This window comes from Chrysemys picta, chromosome 14, assembly GCF_011386835.1.
Source record: "Chrysemys picta bellii isolate R12L10 chromosome 14, ASM1138683v2, whole genome shotgun sequence".
Lineage (NCBI taxonomy): Eukaryota > Metazoa > Chordata > Testudines > Emydidae > Chrysemys > Chrysemys picta.
In genome coordinates this window covers 10,847,742-10,865,692 of record NC_088804.1, presented here as the reverse complement: position 1 = coordinate 10,865,692, position 17,951 = coordinate 10,847,742, and the positions used below count along the sequence as shown (strand labels likewise).

Genomic DNA, 17,951 nt, shown 5'->3' with positions numbered 1-17,951 from the left:
TTTAGGAACATACATGAATTTATACAGCACCTTTTATTCAACTATCTTGAAGTGCTCTATAAACACGTTTCAAAACTCTGTGAGGTAGCTAAGTTCTGAAATAAACACATTTTCATAAGGGTAAACTAAAGCGCAGCTAGTTTAAGTGACTCGTCCAAGTTTACACAAGCCAGTGCTAGAGACTGGAGCAGAACCCTGGAATCTTTATTTCCAACTCCCTGGTAAAATTATCCTGCATATAATAAGTAAATGATATGAAATAAAGCAGAAGCATTCACCACTTTATTACAAAAACACCCAGCAACTGTATGCAACACAAAACAGTAACTGAGAGTCGTATTTTATTTGTCTTTCAGTGTACATGCTCATTATGTATTCTGTTTAATTTACAGAAGGGCTATGTAAACCAAAATGAAAATTAGAGAGGAAACAAGGAAATAGATTGAGGTGTAGAATTTTCTCAGCAAGCAATGATCACAGGAAACAGCACAGATTGAACAGGAATTCAACAGGAGTAACACCTAAGAATAACGAAGGTAAACAGTAACTTTTTCCTTAGATAGATTCTCAGTGGGGCTTTTTTGTTTTAGTAAAACACTCTAGAATGTCACAGTATACAGGAAGACTAAATGGCAAAGAATATCGTACGCACAAACACACACACACACACCCACACACCCCAAATCACATTTATCCCTGCTACTGGTCCAGGATCCAAAACACTAGTTAACATTCTATTTCCTATCTCCCATTCATCGATAAACTATACAGGATTACACTGTACATGGTGTTAAAATTACAAAAATGTCATATTTACAAAATCTGTACACACATTGTAAAACTCACAAAATCGTTGTCTATGTATCACAAGTTGCTACACCAAAATATTAAAAATGGGACAAAATTATACATTTCTCTTTTCCATTTTTAAAAAGGGTTAATATTTCAAAGAACACACACTATTTTCTCCAATAAGACTGTAAGAGAACTACAAACCCAAAGCATCCACTTGAGATAAAATGCAGTGAGCAGCATTTCCTGACTAGAGAAAAGCCTATATCCTGTTTCCTGGGGGTGGGGTGTGCAGTTAGATTATATATACAGAGATGGTGAAACTAGATTGAGGATGTCTTTGGCTAAAACTTTGGCATTAAATAAAAGTTATAGTTCAGAAGACATGGGAAGAGGTTTCTTGGTGCTGAAGAAGTTGGGGAATTTTTCTTTCAATAATCTACATACTCACTACAAATTCTCTTTCCTTTCTCCTTTTCTACAGGAAATGGGGAGGAGCTAGGGTTTGGAACAAACATATTCCAGTACATTTGTAGATGAGGCAACTGCATTTTCTTTTACGGGATGGATTTTCTTTTTCTTTTTAAGTACGAAGAAAAATGGTATCAAAGAAAAACCTCTTTCAATCACAGAAATAATCTCTTCCAGATTTTGGGGTTTTTTTGGGAAACGGCATATGGAAAAAAAGTTAGTAAACCAGGCATGGCAGAAAAACAATTGCTTCAGCATGTCAAGTAAATATTAGTGCAGGAAGGTGGACTATTCATCAATCCACCACATAAATAAGCTTAATGCGCAGCGTACATTAAATAACCATCACACCCCGTACACAGATGCTCCTCAGTGAAGATAATGTTTATCAAGTCATTAAAGTGTATGTAGTGCAAATGTTACACAACCAAGTATTATGCACATGCTACTTGCTTGTTCTGAAGTTACACAAAGATGTGGTGCCTGAAATCATGGACATATATACACCCTTGTCACACTTGGTACCATGTCTTAAGCCACAGAAATATCCATGTGTTTATATTTGTGTGTGTGTGTATATATATATGTATTTATATATATATAATGTATGTATATATACTTGGTTTCTTAAAATAGGACCACCACATCAATACAGTAACACAGACTAATATCAATACCTGTTTCCAGATGCTCCAAGGCTCAGAAAGTTTGTGCTTCTAATTCTTGCAGTCATTAATGCTCCTTCTGCCAGCTCAGGAAGGATAGACAGTCTCTTCGGGTCTGTGCTGTGCAGGAGACGGCCAACCGAGAGGAGTAAAATGACAACACAGGCATCTAGCTGCTTTCCTCCATCACTAGTTCCATGCCTTATGATGAAGGGTTGAGAGAATTTCCCCTCCGCACCGCGCATGGACGGGAGGAATTTTATTTTGAAAAAAAATCATACCATGCTTTCCATATAAGTGGCAGTAAATCAAGGCACGCTGTACTAGTTTTGTAGCATTTAGATTAGCTGATTTTGAAGGTGATGCTTCATTGAGGAAGGTCCGAAGTTCTCAACTGGCTGCTGGGCCTTGCTGGGCCGTACAAAGTAACAGATGCTATGTGATTATTCTGCATCACCTGCAAAAGGAGGGCATAGAAAAAGAGAAATTAAAAAAAAATCCCATAAGCCAAAGGGAACTCAGAAAGTTGCCAGTGACACAGTTACAGCATTTATATGCTTGAATGTAGAGCTATAAAAAAAAAATTAAGCAACTGATAGGTGGAATTAAAACACTTAAAGATCTTTGCCAATTCTAAAAAATTACTACTAAATTTCCGGGCGTCATTTAGAGTCACACTTGTTTAACACGGGCACTCACCACCACCCAAAAGCATTTAGTGATAACTAAGCATGTCTCTCAATAGCATGAGTCATGGATGACAAGGCAGATGCACCAGCCTTAAACACAAGAGAGGGATTAAACCTGGGGAGAGGGTTGGTAAATGTCCCACTTGTACCATGTTCCCTGATATTACAGCTGCTCTCGAATGCTGGCTCGCATAGGTATACAGGAAAGACAAAAAGCTGCATTAAAATCCAGAAGCAAACTCCACACCATCATCTTCTCCCACCCAAACGAATTTGAAAGGTTTTTTTCCTAACCTCAAAGATCATTCGCTGCAGTCCAAAACAAAACGTTGATCCAAATGGGTTAGTATTGTTTGGAGAGGACGACCTTAAAAAAGAAGAAAAAAAAAAGTGGGCATAAAAGGTTGGAATTTCTTAATGTGAAACAATAGCCACCTGTGATTATGTGGCAAGTTTATCACATTTCTCTTAGGCCAAGATTATTTAAATTGGGAGGGATTACATTGGTCTGTGCTATGATGCTACGCTGCTTTTGGATTTCAAACGGGTCACTCCTCAGAGTGGTGCTGAAGTATGGGGGGGACCTAGGAGGACCTAGTGGGACAAAATAAGCAGTTATTAGTGACTGCAGGAGACCACTCTTATTCAACCAAGGCTGGAAAGGAAAAACTGAATAGAAACCAAGTAACAAAGAAGGAGCAACTCAAGAAAACTAGACCTTTTTTAACTAAACCTTTTTGTGCATGCACACATGTGTGCATCTCTCCCCCACTCCTTTTTCAAGTAAAAATTACTAGGAAGCCTACTTTTAAAGGTATCTTCTGCACCATGTATATTAATCTAGTCATTCTAATATATTGAATCTCTAGCAAAGTAGTTATTTATGTCTGAAGTGACATGCCTAATTAAATTTAGTTACCTTTAAAAAAAATAATGCATTTCTTGACTTTCACATACGCTTCATAAACATTTAAGTTATACAAGAACTAAACTCGGTTTTGTTTTTAAGAGAATTGCAGCAGTTAGTCAATATGGGCCCAATCCAAAGCCCCTCTGAAGTCAAAGGAAAGACTCCCATTGACTGCAATGGACTTTAGGTCAGATCCTTAAAACACCTGGAAAATCTAAATTTTAAAGACTTGTTTATACTGTAGTTTCAGCATAGCTAGGACTGATTTCTGGGTATAATTTTCTTCCAGATATAGTCTATTAGTAAGTTCTGGCTTCCTCAACAATTGGTGAATTTCTTTAACTGAATGCAACATAGCAAATATCACATCATCAGATGGTAATGCATCTTATATTGATTTGAACCAGTGACCTATGATGAAAGGGTCCATATGTCATCACTAATTCTCTGGGCCATCCAATCTCTCAACTACTCATTTTACACTGGAACGACAGGATTGTATCCGAATTAATTAAATGTAATGGGGAAAGTGTCCACAAAGAGAACAGGTTCCTTAATTTAAAAAGACAGCCTCAAATTTTTCAATAAATAAGTGAAGTCTAAATTATTCTGCCTACTACTAAAATGCTTATATTAGTGAATATGCTGGATTACAAAGAGATATTGTCAAATGAATACTTCTATGCACTTTCACAGACTCAAAATTGTGTAAAATTACTCATATCCCAGAACTGGATGAGAACTACTTAAACTGACACTATTGTGTAGATTTAGGCAGATTTACAATTGAACATGTGCATGCATGCTAGATTGCAAGCTTTTGGGAGCAGAGACTGTGTCATGCCATATGTTTATACACTGCCCTCCAGAATAGGCTGCTGCTGCTCTTGATTAAAGTTATTTGGGCACACCCACAATACAAAAATAATGTATGTTATTTGTTAACATACACACCCACCCACTATGTTCTATATATACTCTCCACTGTGCAACAGAGGATGGATTTTGGCATTTAAAAGAATTGCTGGAATTCCATTGGTCCATATTACAGATTCTTGATTTCCCCAAATGGTAGTGAACTTTCCTAGCTAGAGGCAGCAGAGCTGATGCTTCAACAGCAAAGAGGTGGCCATAAATCCGGATGATAATTACTACCAGACCTATCCTTGTGGTAATCATCTGTCAACAGCTCACTTCCTGCCAACCATACAGGATAACAAGACACACAGCATCTTTACCTATGAAGTACCACTGGCTTTTCCACAGGATGTCCCAGAAGATCCTGAATACTATCCCACTGTAATCACATTAAAAGGGTGTTAGAATAAGAGAGTCACATTAAAGCTTTTCTTTATACAAAGGAGGAGGTTCATGCACATTTTGGTTGTAGTGTTGGTGCAAACCACAAGGCAGCACGGAGTGCCATGAACTATGAAGGTTATGTTTAGAGAGTGTTTTGTGATTGGAGCCAGCAGAACCTGCAGCTAGGAGACTGCTCCAAGTTTAAAACTAGTTTCCATGTTAGGCGGAAATTGGACTTTAATTGAAAAAAATAAAATAATGAAATACTATTGTAACCTCTGTGGGTTTGATGGCAGAAACACAAAGCACTGTGTCCATCATTTTAAGGAGATATTTCAAAGAATAAGGCATCTGAAATTTCCCACAGGAAGGCCCTCTCTTGGAACTTTGCTGAGATCAAGTTAGGATCACTGCCTTCCCTCACTCACAAAAGCCTCTGTTTGGTTCAGCATGCAAGACAGGCGCAGTGTTTATTTGACTGAGAATTCCCAGTACTATCCACTCCTGTGGCATGACAGCTTATGAAGCGATGGCTTTATATTGAAGGGATGTAACAATGCAGTGAAGCACTGAAGTATATCAAATAATTCAATCAGAAAGCAAAGGAGGATACAGGCCTCCTGCCTTCAGTAAAGTCATCAATGCTCTGCACCGTCATTTAGATATTCCAATTACCATAACACCTGGGTTCACTTCACAGGCCCAGTCTCATTCCCTAGGCTGGCAGGAAACAAAAGTGCTGCAGGGTAGAAGTGTGTGGTGTTGCTGAACAGCCCTCACTCCAAAAGCCAATTGAATTGCATTTATGCCCACCTGGATGTCAAAGGCATCTCTGTATGTGTAGTGGAAGCTTTTCTACTTAATGTTTTTCTTGCCCTGCTTGGTAAAACACATGATGTATTTAACCAAAAAGATTGATTTACTGTTATCTGGTGGATTTTTGTTTACACTGTTTTCAGAAGGTTTGAATGACCAGTTATTCTTTACGCAATAGAAACCACTGTCAAAAGTTCATTACAAAGTGCAGACAACCCCCAAAGCAAGTGCCAAAAAAAAAAATAAAAAAAAATTCAAAGGTGTACTCTGAAACAAGTACCTAGGTAAATGAAATTCCTAAGAGTGCAGAGTTCTCTTGTCACTACTCTAGACATATTTAATTAATCTGTATGTTACTGTCAAATCCATCCATGTAAAATTATTTCTAGCTAAACTCCTGATTTGCACATTTCAAAGGTATCTCTAATCTTTCTAACACTTAGCTGCCTTAAAATGGGAAACATAACATAATTTACTGGAAGACAAAGCCCAAGGTTTGACTGCACTATATTTCTGACTGTGTTAACAGTAAAAAGTCTGAACTACAACAATTTCACTGAAAAAATCCAAATCCATAAAAAAGTTAAAATTAAATTTTGGTGGGAGGAGAGTAATTTGAACTCCCTTATTTTAAAAACCATCTTTCTATATTGCTATGATTTCTACAACACGCGGTCAGAGTTCCGCACACTCAGCAGCCAAGCAATTTATATTGGCAACTGTTCTGGTTGGTTTTCTGAAGACTCACCTTGCTGTACGTTGTGCATGTTTCAGTCTGTGAATCCGCACTCTCTGTGGAAGGTAAACAAAAAATGCTCTTCTGGAAATTACATTGGAACTGGTCCTTTCTTTGAAATGTATCCAATATGAGAGTTTGAAAAATGATTTCAGAGATCAGGGAACTTGAAAGCATCACACAAAGCGGTCAAAACATCACAAAACAAAAAAAATCCCACTGATTAAACATAAATCCACGAGATTAAACAATAACACTGGAGACACAGATTTGCCCATTCACTATTTTAAAAAATAACCTTTAAAGCTTAAATGGCTTCTAAGAGAAAAAAGGAAATATAGGAGTGAAAGAAACAAGACATTATTTATTTCTCTGTGCACTGAATTGACTTGTCAAAACTATACAGTGTCAGGTAATATGCATAGCAGTAGCAACAAATCAACTAGTGTGGATGAGCTACTTTGCAAAGACTAAGCACTATATGCATTTAAGAGGCCGACAAACCCTCAGATTTGACCCAGTCATTCCCAAACCAAAACGGTTTAAGTGCTCCCTACATTAAAAAAAAAAAAAAAAAAAAAGATAAAAGATAAAACCCCCAAGCCACACCTTTGTGGAACACTCCTCCCCAAAACCATTATGAATATATGGGCACAAGTTGTGCCAACCTCTGCTTTCTAGGCTGGCTCCATTTATATGAGCTGGTAGAACTGAAGTGTACAAGAACTCCGCTCTCTGAAGAGCAGAAAAAGCAAGAATCTTGGAAATTTTAATTCCTTGTTTCTCAAAAGAATGAAAAAAGACAGAATGGAGGAACAGCATCACATATGCTTTGCAGTCCCAACAAACCAGGCACTCCAAATTGCTTGCTGGCCATTTTTCCAGCCTATGCCTGTATTTCCTTTCATCTCTGGACTTTTTAAAATGGAAAACATCTTCTCTGGGGGCAACCATGAAGTGTTCTTCAATCAGACCAAAGGCCCATTTATATTGCCACTCACCACCAAGCAAGTGGTTCCTAATACAGCTGGGTTCAGTGTTTAAGTAATATGCCCATTGTACCAATGAACTGTCAGCGATAGAATTGCACTGCACATTGCTAGCCCATGAAGGGTTTACAGACTCTTCAATGGGCTTCATACTATCAAGGTTTCAGTGTGGTGGGTGCGTGTTGGGGAAAGAAAAGGGTGAATAAAAGAAATCAAATATATCCATAATAGAGGCACAAAACAACTTGGACTGAATACAAGTACTCAGAAATGGGAGTGTGAAATACTGCACAAGAGCCTTAGGAAAACATATTTAAATAGGAAGTGAAGGAAAGTAAGTGCTGGTACTCTCAGGTACATCATAAATTTGATTTTCATTTAAACACACATGAGTGTACACCCCATCCCTCTTCCTTTCCCTTATTTTTATCCCAACTCAGATCCTCGCTGATGTGACTTCCATCAAAGCACTGTGCAGGTGAGTACTTTCAAGGGAGACAATCAATGTTGTCAATGGGTACGATGACAAAGGGATCTCTGGCAGCAGTTTAGCAAGCATCCTAGATCTTTTCTAGGATATCAAAGCCCCAGTTCAACAAGGTACTTACACACATGCCTATCTAGGTTATGCAGAAGGTTAAACTAGACTATCATAAAAGACTCTTTTGGCCTTAAAATTTATGATTCTTTAAGCATGCAAGTATCCCCGTACTTTAAAGAGATTAATCACATGCTTAAAAGTTAGGCACATTTTTAAGTACCTTGCTGAATAAGGGCCCGTGTGCAACAAGAGACTTAGGAGGCAAAGTCCTAAACTCTTCCTGAGCCTGGAGATTCCCAGATGATAGTTACATAGAGACATATGCCACATACTGTAGAGTCATAGTTATTTTTCTGAATAACTCAAATTACATTAAATATAATAAGCAGACCTTGTGAGTGGTGAAGGGAAAGGAGTTTTATGAGTGACTATCAAGATAACAGTTTAAAAATTCAACAACAAAGGTAGATTGGAAGGATCAGATCAGATTCACATTGCCCTACAACTTTCAGGCCTTAATGAACAACATAATTCATGTTAACCAAGATGCAGCAGCACTCCTCCAGGAAACTAGCAATGCTATGTTATAGTCACACACCTGTAGGCCTGGTCAGGGTAAAGAAAGTTCACCTAAGAATGAAGCTGGAGTGGCCAGAGAACTAACATCTTTAAATATTTTCCTTACTACACATACTAGAAAACGGTTCAAAAGATCTCCTTCCTACTATCATCAGCACTTCTATTATCTTCTGTTGTTTGAGACTATATTTGAAGTGAAAATTGGTCCACTCTTTTCCCTTTTGTATTTTCTTTTACAAACCCATGGAGCAAGAGGATGGATTACTGACCTCGCTTAACGGCTAGTGGAATCTTGAATTCACAACGATGGTATCTAGAACATTGAAATTATAAAGTTGTTACAAAACACAGGAATCAACAAACTAGGTAGCATAAACTGACGTAGAAATTATTTAGTGAGCAGTTTACTATGACTAAGGGCACATCCACACTGCCCCACAGTTCGGACACGGTGTGCAAATAGCAGTGCACACCACAGTGCTGCACTGTAACACTCTCATGTGGATGCTGCGGGCATGAACTTGCGGTTTGCACTACTGTAGTCAAGATAGCTACAGAGATTAGAAGTGTGGAAAAAAAAACCCCACACCTCTAACTGAAATAGCTATATCAGCAAAAGTCCTAGCCACAGTTATAATTGCAAAAAAATCCTTTTGCTACTACAGCTTATTTCATTCAGCGAGCTGGTATAAGCTACATTGGCAAAATAACTCTGTTGATATAAACTGCGTGTCCCCAAGAGGGTTTGCTGGTATCACTATACCAGAAACCCTTCCTAGGGTAGACGAAGCCTATGAAATCAGACTGATGTGGAAAATATGATGTCAGAGGCTTATATCATCAGATGGGGAATAAACAGTGGGAAGTTTTAAGAAACAGTATTTGCAAATCATTCTCTTTTGTCATACAGAGACAGGGAATGAAAAATTCTAGAAAAAAATTACAAATAAAACATACCCGTTTCTAAACAACATTTGCCAGAAGACAACACCAGCTCTTCAAAGCAGGAAAAAAAATACTGGGAATACTTACAGGAGAATACCCTGTTAGTGGTTAGATTATGTGACCTCACTGTTCTCTGTCCTCTTGTGAACAGCCAGTGAACTATCTACAGGCTCTCTACAGACTATTGCAACATCCACCACACTCCAGTGTATTCGTTTTTATAGTTTAACAGCTAAAACTTCCCAAACGCTGTTTTGTTTCTACTTGTCAAATATACAAAGTCCACCTTGCACAAGCATTGCTTGTGAGTGAACTAATAACTAAGGTATTTGGAGTTAAGTTTAAAAATTTGCTAACGCTCATGGCTATCCTCTCTAAAAAGGTATGTACCGTACTCTCTATCAACGCTGTGATGTTTTATTATTAAACATTTCGTGGAATGTGACTTTGAAGTAGTGCTTGCTGTCCCTCATAAGTCTCTTTCTAATGCATACTTATTAATGCACAAGAGTTAAAAACTAGAGCTAAAAAGTGTCCTAACAATGGTGGCCTGAAATCCTTCCAAGTTCCCACTAGATAAATCGAAGCTGCTCAACAGAAACTACAGGAACTATAGAAGGCTGACACAGGATTTACTACTCGCAGATTTTGCATTTTCACAGACTACTTCTCTATACTCACATGTTAAAGTTGTAATGACCAGGATAATTTGTATGCAGGACAAATTTCTTCACTTTGTGAGTATTTGCATCAAAAAGAATATCCTGTAGAAGACAAAGGAGATAGACATGAGCAAAACAGTTTGGTTGGGGAATGTAGTTTTTCCTCAATATGCAGTAAGGAGGGTCTAACTATATATTAAAAGTAAAAACAAACAAAACAAAAAAAGCCTTTACAATATAAGAGTAACATTTTATGTATCAATTCAAATCAGTATTTCTTCCAGCAAGTGCATATGCAACTATAATTATATGGTTAGTTTGATGCTGTAATTGCTAATGTTAGCAGTTTCTCAGAGCAAGTCTATTTTATCTGCCTATTATAGTTCACTTTACATTGATGCAAGATGGAAAGTCAACATGCTTATAATACAATTTACTTGAGATGCTAAAATGAAGATGAACATGGGAGGAAAATTTGTTACAAATGCCACAGACATACAAAAAATCGAAGTCAGGCATGGGAATGGTGAAATAGTATCTGGTGGGGTAGAGAAGGCTAGATTTCAGCAACAAGGGTCTCAGTTCCTACGCATTAGGGGTAGCACGTGATAAGAGTGTTGAGGGGGGGGATGCCAGACAAACACTCAAGAACCACTCCATGGATTGTGGGAAAATGGTAAAATATCATTGTTCAAGTCTGACTTAATTTGAGCATTTGCAATCCCATTTTTCATATTCAAAGATTCTGAGGTAGCCACCGAGAGTTTTGCACAATGTTAGTACTTGTATCAAACACCAACTTGAGATACTTAGTCATTCTAAAGGGTGCATTGGATGGCTGATTCAAATTTAAAATGGCTTATTTATGGAAGTCTTCAACTTACCACTCCAAGCGTGAAGTAATTAAAAAAGTAGTCATTGCACTTTGATGGAACCTGCTTATGGGGGGAGGGTGAATGAATTTTCATCTGCAAAGAAACCCACATATAGATTTATCAGTGCTTACCATAGCTAAAGTATTATCAATGCGTTTACTTTAAAAACAATTTTTCAAGGTCTGGTTTCACACTGCATCCACACATTTTCCCTCAGATTCAAATTGTGAATTATCTTTGTGCAAAAGTATCTTATATTTTAATACTGTGAGAAGTCTATACAATCTGGGCTATGTACAACCCAAACTTCTGAGGGGTTCCATTTCAATTAGGAGATAAGGGAATTTTATCAGAAGTCAGCTCCTAATGTCTTCAACAGGAGATGCTGGGATTGCCTAGCACAGAAATAAGATTATACTACTGGCATTATATAAATAGCAAATAAAAAGATTACTCAAAATTAAAGGAATCCACCTGTAAATACTCTGTTCTCATCATGTTAACACACCATATATCCCTGCACCCAGAAGTGAGAGATGGGCAAAGACCACTGAAAATGCCTCCTCCTGGCAGTAAAGTGAGAAGAGAAGATATCAAAGCCTTCCAAGTATCTGTGAAAAACGTATCCTATTGCCTAATACTGAGAAAGGTTCATATGCCTCTATCGACACCTTTCAGTGAAATAAAGGATGAGGCAGGAGGAATCCACAAAGAGTTTAATAGTGAAAACTGCTGTGGAGCAATGTTCCCTCTAATTTTTGACAGGCCGTGTGCGCAAAAAGTTTCTTCTGTGCAAATTTTTGTGCTTCTGTGCAAATTTGTGTGTGCGCGGTGTTTCGCCGTGCGCACGGTGTTTAGGATCTGCGTGCGTGCGCACACACGCACAGCTTAGAGGGAACAGTGCTGTGGAGGTAGCTTTAAATAAATATAAATGATAATTAGTTTAAAAACGTAAAGTCTCATGCTTACTGCAGGATCACCAGCTGCTGGCAATGGTTGGATCTGACATAAGGCGTGTGTGTGTGTGTGTGTATTATATACATAAATAGTGAGTGTGTTTTTTCATATTATAAACATAAAGAACACACACAAATTTTACCTAAAAGTTATCTTTAATTTTCATTAAAAAGAAGAAATTACCCAGAAACCAGCACACAGTTGTTAGGACTTGTCCATATTCAAAGTTGCACCAGTTTACATTGGTTTTTAACAGATTAACTTAAATCCAGTGCAAGACAGTGTAGGCACCTGTAGTTTGATTTAAATAAGGTTTATACAGCAATTTAAATGGATTCCTTACTAAATTAAACTAAACCCATATAAATCAGGTTTAAATCAGATTAAGAGAGTGCCCAGCCTGTGTTTTTCACCTGTTTAAAATCAGTTCAAAAAACCCACAGCACCTTTAAACTGCAGCAATTCTGAATATAGACATGGGCCTAGAATTAGGAATGCCTTTTCCTACCTTGTCTTCTGACTTGTAAAAGACTTTGTGCGGAGACCCCAAAGTGCTCAGCACATCTTGGCACGAATCACCAAAGTACACACAGCGCTCAAATACCCGCATCTTGGCATCAGCTAATAAGCCTGGGCCACAGCCTGAAGAATGGGGAACAACAGCCTAATGTTCATAACTCCTCGATCACAAAACTACACAAAGAATGAATAATCACAAATCCCAGCACCTAGTTAGTTAAGGGGATGGAATGCAAAGAAGTTCCTTTAAGATAATTTTGCTGTACTGAATTCAGTTCTTAATTCTGATGGCAGTTTACACACAAAAAGGTCTCATCTAGGTAATGTGGTTAACTGTCACGGACCCATATCGTAATGGCTAAATTCACTGAGTGCTATTCCCTGAGAAATAGATTGAGAAGAACTCTTCCCCTATCTCTTTTCATTTTACAACATGCAGTTTACTTATTTGCACTCAAATTTGATCAATTCGTATCAAGTATAAGTGCCAGCAGTTAGCTATGTCCGTAAGAAGTTTAACTGCAGTACTGGAAGCATATTGGGAGTATGGTTTTAAAGGTTATAAAATAGTGTGTAATCTGACCAGCCAAAAAAAGTAAGGTCCATGCAATAGAATTCTTTGTCAGTACTGTTTTAGGCCAAATAAATATACCGTATATACTCGATCATAAGCCGGTTCGTTTATAAGCTGACCCCCCCCAAAATGGATAAGTAAAAATGGAAAATTTTTATGACCTGTTCATAACCCGACCCTATAATTCAGGGGTCAGCAAACTTTGGCTCCCGGGCCATCAGGATAAGCCACTGGCGGGCCGAGATGGTTTGTTTACCTCAAGCGTCCGCAGGCACGGAGGTAAACCTAAGTAAACAAAGTGTCCTGGCGCGCCAGCTGCTAACCCTGATGGGCCGGGACAGCAACTGATGGAGAAATTGTTTTGGGGGGAAAAGCTGGGGATCAGGGGAGTAACCCCTGTGACCACCCCCCATATGACCCTACCCCTAGCCCAGGACCCCCACACTCTCCCCATCCCATCCCTTCCCACCTTATCTGGGGAGGATGTCTCTGGCCTGGCTGGAGCTGCTCTAGTAGGCCAGACCGGGCGGCGTGGCCACAGCATGTTCCAGCGGGCTGGGCTGGGCGGCATGGCCACAGTGTGCTCCGGCACCCGGGCGGCGCGGCCGCAGCCTGCTCTGGGGGGTGGGGCCGAGCGGCACGGCTGCAGCCTGCCAGCCCCAGAGCTGCAGCCGCTTCGGAAACTGGGGGGAGAGCAGCGTGGCCAGAAGCGGAGAGACTCTGGCCCCGCCTCTTCCCTTCTGGCTCTGCTGGGCTGTGCTGTCTCTCCTTGCTCCTTGTTGGGTGGAGGGGCTGTGTCCCTCCTCTCCCTTTCTATACCCGTTCATAAGCCGACCCCCTTTTCTGATGCTTCCCCTTTTTACTAAAAAAATTCGGCTTATGAACGAGTATATATGGGATATCACATTCTCACCTGAGAGTTTCTAGCTTTTATTAGATACACAGTAAGTAAATTCATATATACACAAAGCTTATTTAAATAAGTGCACTGAATCACAGCTCCATAGATGTATGGTTGAAACATTGTTTGAAATTATGAAACGAGTGACTGTATATATAATGTTCCATTGCTCTATTTTGCTGCATAGGCATTACAACTCAAGGTATTTTCAACCAAAGTAGCTTAAATCGAAAACAAATAAACAACCTCCCCCAAACAAAAATCAGATTAACAAATCAGGAAATTAATTTCTTTATATATTAGAGGACACTAAAGTTCAATATACAGGAATTAAAGTTTTAGATCATCTGGTTGCTGGATAGGTATAAACAGGCAATTCATAAGGCAAGTTTAATTGTACTATGTCGCCAATGGCTCCGACCTGAATCCCATGACCGAAAGTTCTCTACAGTTCTAACCTTTCACTGCCAACAATCACTTAACTAAGGCAATCATGGTGTGAAAGGGTGCTGAACCATGTCATAGAGGCCATAGAAGTAGTATTTGCCTATCTGACTGTGTCTTCACAGGCCTCCTGGGGAGCCTAAGATACAACATGGCCAGCTAACATGGCTTCAGAAGTACGAGGATGCAACCTAACAGGGCTTTTCAAATGTGTTAATATGACACACCCACCCCCACACCCATCTTGACATACCCGCTATGTCTAGCTAGTGGTTGGGCAGGGATATAAGTCAAGGATAAACATGCCTTGCCTCTAAGAGAAAAATTTTAAATGTAATGCTGAGAGGGTAATTAGTATTTTTATTTATGATTTCCAGAAGTGGTTTTTCAATTCATGGAGAATTCAGTTTTTCTTACCAAACAGCTCTCTCACCATAATTGAGAAAGTTTTCCTGAGAGCCAAGAGAAGGCCAGCTAGTGCTGCCTCCTGGTCTGTGATATCTCATAAGTGTTATAAAGAGAAGGAAACCCAATCAAGCCAGCTTTGATTTCTTCAGCAAGGGTTACTGTAAGTTAACTCGCCTACACAGGAACTAATTCTAGAACAGGTGGGGAATGAACTAACTGAAGGAACTCAGTTCAGCTAGGACAGAATGATACATGGCAAGTTTGTCCTTTATCAAGTTCTAGAAGTCTGATAGCTAATATAACATTTGAATAAAGATTTTATTTGTTGCTAACATCATTTCCTTTAAATCTCAGGTATGTATGTTATCTAGACATGACACTCTACCTTAAAAGTATCCAATTTTTCAAAACCATTTATATTATCTGGATAATATAGCTAACTCCTTCCCTACTACACCAGGATATATGATCCCTGTCCTAGGCAGCTCTCCATTATCTTCCTCTGTAAAGACAGAAGCAAAGTAACTTTAACAAATCTGCTACATTTTTATTCATTGTTTCTTACTCCTCATTTTTTTAAAGCTTTCCCTCCCCCCATTTTTTACCTTATGTGTACTAGGAATATATGATAGTTCTCTCAACATGACCATGTCTGAAAAAGTCATAACACTGAGAAAATAAACCCTGCTACTTGAAAGAAGAATTTGAAATAAACTGAACATTTTTTTTGACAATATTTTAAAGCCCTTTAAAGGAGCAGTCACTTATTGGCATCTCTTAGCAGGCAGTAAACCTTTCTTCTTATTCTATAAGTCCAGCCATCAAGAGAACATGGGGTAAATACCCAAACAACTCATGTCACTTGTAATGCCACCTCCATTGAATTTAGAATGACAGTGGCATTGTGTAGTGCTGGTGTTACAATGTACAGGGCACACACCTACCTGAGGTTTCTTTGTTTCTGACAAGGTTTTCCTATGACAGACAGCATCTGTTTATTTTTCTGGGCATATACACAGAATAAAACAAATTCCACTGCCAGCAAGAAACTCCATGAACTTGGAATTGAAAAAAGTTTCCACAGCCATCTGTGATTTCTCCATGGGTGTGGATATGCAGCAACAGTAAGACACTATTTCATAGAGAGTTTAAAATAAGATGTGCAAAATATTTTGAAACCCACCTATGAAAATACAGTAAGCTGGCTAACGCATATTTCATTCAAATTTGTGCCTCCTTTCCTGACTAAAAGTGAGGGCAACACAACATCTATTCTCAGTAATACCTGCAGTGAGTAAGCGGAGCCGTAAACCTGAGGGTCCAGTTCCATCTCTCAGAACATCAACGTTCTCTGCATACACATTACCAAGGAAACAGCTGAGGGGCATGAGGGGAGCCCTGGAACAGTTAGATCAGATATAACAAAAAGAAACACTGGAAATGCTCAAGCTTAAAATTTTCTGCTAACTCTCCAATGACAGAAGCTAGTACAATACATTAAAGCAAAGCATATTAGTGTTGACATGGGAGAGCCTAACTCACCTGGAATGAAGGGGCTGAAGTAACTTTTGAGACAGTCAACTTTAAAAAAGCTCACATTGTCTACAGCCTTGTTAAGCAGCACAATAAATACAAATACAACATGAAAGATTGGGTCCTTTACTAATTAAAAACCAATTCAAAAGGATCTAGAAATTACAGCCGCTGCATCCAGCTCTTGGACTTTATAATTATATATTTCATATTATACCAGAACATATTGTTTCAGACAATTTTTGGTTTCAAATGTATTTCTTGTGAAAATAAGGGCCATATTGTGCTTATACATGCTTAACTCACAGCTGCTGCTAGAACTAAACAACATCTGTGTGCAATGGGGAGGCTTCTATACATGACACTGCCAGCACCTCTTACTCTCCAGCTCTAGTATTCCTGCTAGTCCAGTCTTGGACCACTCCTGAATACAGATGGCTGAGTGTACTGATTTCTGAGTGAAGGTTTGTTGATGTGAGTTAACATCTAAAGTCTATTTTAAGATCATAAAACACGTGTCTCCTAGTCCCTAGATTTTAATTGATTCATGTTGTCATTTGTCACCATTTCTAAATGTCAAAGTATCTGAATTATTTTAAAGGGGCACCATCAGCATGAACTCTAGACAATTAACATTTTTTGAGGAAGTTTAAGCTGCACCATCTGTTCCTCAGTTCACTTGCCAATTTTCCTTTTTAAATCTCTTTCAGTTATAATCACCTAATTAATTGCAACAGTAGCAGGTAAGGAATTTACAGAAAGGCAATATACTTTTAAGAGAGTATGTGTACTTCCCTTAAAGTTATTTTTCCCCAATAATGTGAATTTTTCTGTGCCTGTGTGAATATATGACTTGCCTGTGAGCTGAGGCTTTTATGCATGCACACATATATTAAAACCCACCATGCCACAGATGTGTGTAGGAAACCTTTTCCAAAGCACTTGAATCTAATTAGACTACAATGTCCATATAAACAAGGTCCATTATAATGTATCCCCTTCTTTTGCTCATTAATCCACCAGTGCGTTAGTCTTCCCCTGGTATTAATAACAATACTTTCTTTAGCAAAAGCTAAAAACAAAAACTTGTTTTAGCAAAACAAATGGCTTTATTAGTGTTGGTATGTATATGTATGAGGAGAAAGCAAAAATTGACAGAAATCCCTTTGTTTCCCATCTTGTCTAAGAAATCCCCAGGAAGAAAAATACTTTCAGAAATGCTGAACCTTGAAGTAACGGTAATAGGACAGTATTGCTTAATATGAAACAATGAAATGCCATGTCATATATGAATGTAACAGTTCATTCAGATAGGAAAAAAAAGACACAAGGATTCATTCTCCTATTGATAAGGGATTTATTTAAGTAACTCCCATTCACACTCACGGGAGTTAGACACACAAATCCCTTGAGCATCAATTGGAAGGAAATAAACCATATATGACACATTATTCATACGCTAAATAAGCACGGAGATTGCTAGTTTATTATTTGTATTGCTGTAAAGCTTAAGGGCCCTAATCAGAAATTGAGGCCCCACTGACACTCATAGACATATGAGGCCCCACTGACACTACAAACAAATAGCAAAAATATTGTTCCTTGCCCCAGTCAGCTTGACTTAGCTAAATAAAGGGCATTAG

At 38.6% G+C, this 17,951-nt stretch overlaps 1 protein-coding gene across 5 annotated transcripts in view; it reads right to left on the bottom strand.

Annotated features, from left to right (window-relative positions):
- Positions 1-281: 281 nt before the first annotated feature.
- PHAF1 (phagosome assembly factor 1) overlaps positions 282-17,951 on the bottom strand; it is a 53,637-nt gene continuing 35,967 nt past the window's right edge. For 4 of the 5 annotated variants that reach the window (XM_065566974.1, XM_065566973.1, XM_065566972.1 and 1 more), the window contains 10 exons: positions 16,061-16,173; positions 12,438-12,571; positions 10,982-11,065; positions 10,117-10,199; positions 8,760-8,803; positions 6,394-6,437; positions 4,766-4,824; positions 2,912-2,984; positions 1,941-2,385; positions 282-521 (listed from right to left, as the gene is read on the bottom strand). In XM_065566974.1, coding sequence (XP_065423046.1) covers positions 2,296-2,385; positions 2,912-2,984; positions 4,766-4,824; positions 6,394-6,437; positions 8,760-8,803; positions 10,117-10,199; positions 10,982-11,065; positions 12,438-12,571; positions 16,061-16,173 — 724 coding nt within the window. In that variant the 3' untranslated portion in view covers positions 282-521; positions 1,941-2,295. The remainder of the gene's footprint in view (positions 522-1,940; positions 2,386-2,911; positions 2,985-4,765; positions 4,825-6,393; positions 6,438-8,759; positions 8,804-10,116; positions 10,200-10,981; positions 11,066-12,437; positions 12,572-16,060; positions 16,174-17,951) is intronic. The other variant, XM_065566975.1, reaches the window with a different exon arrangement.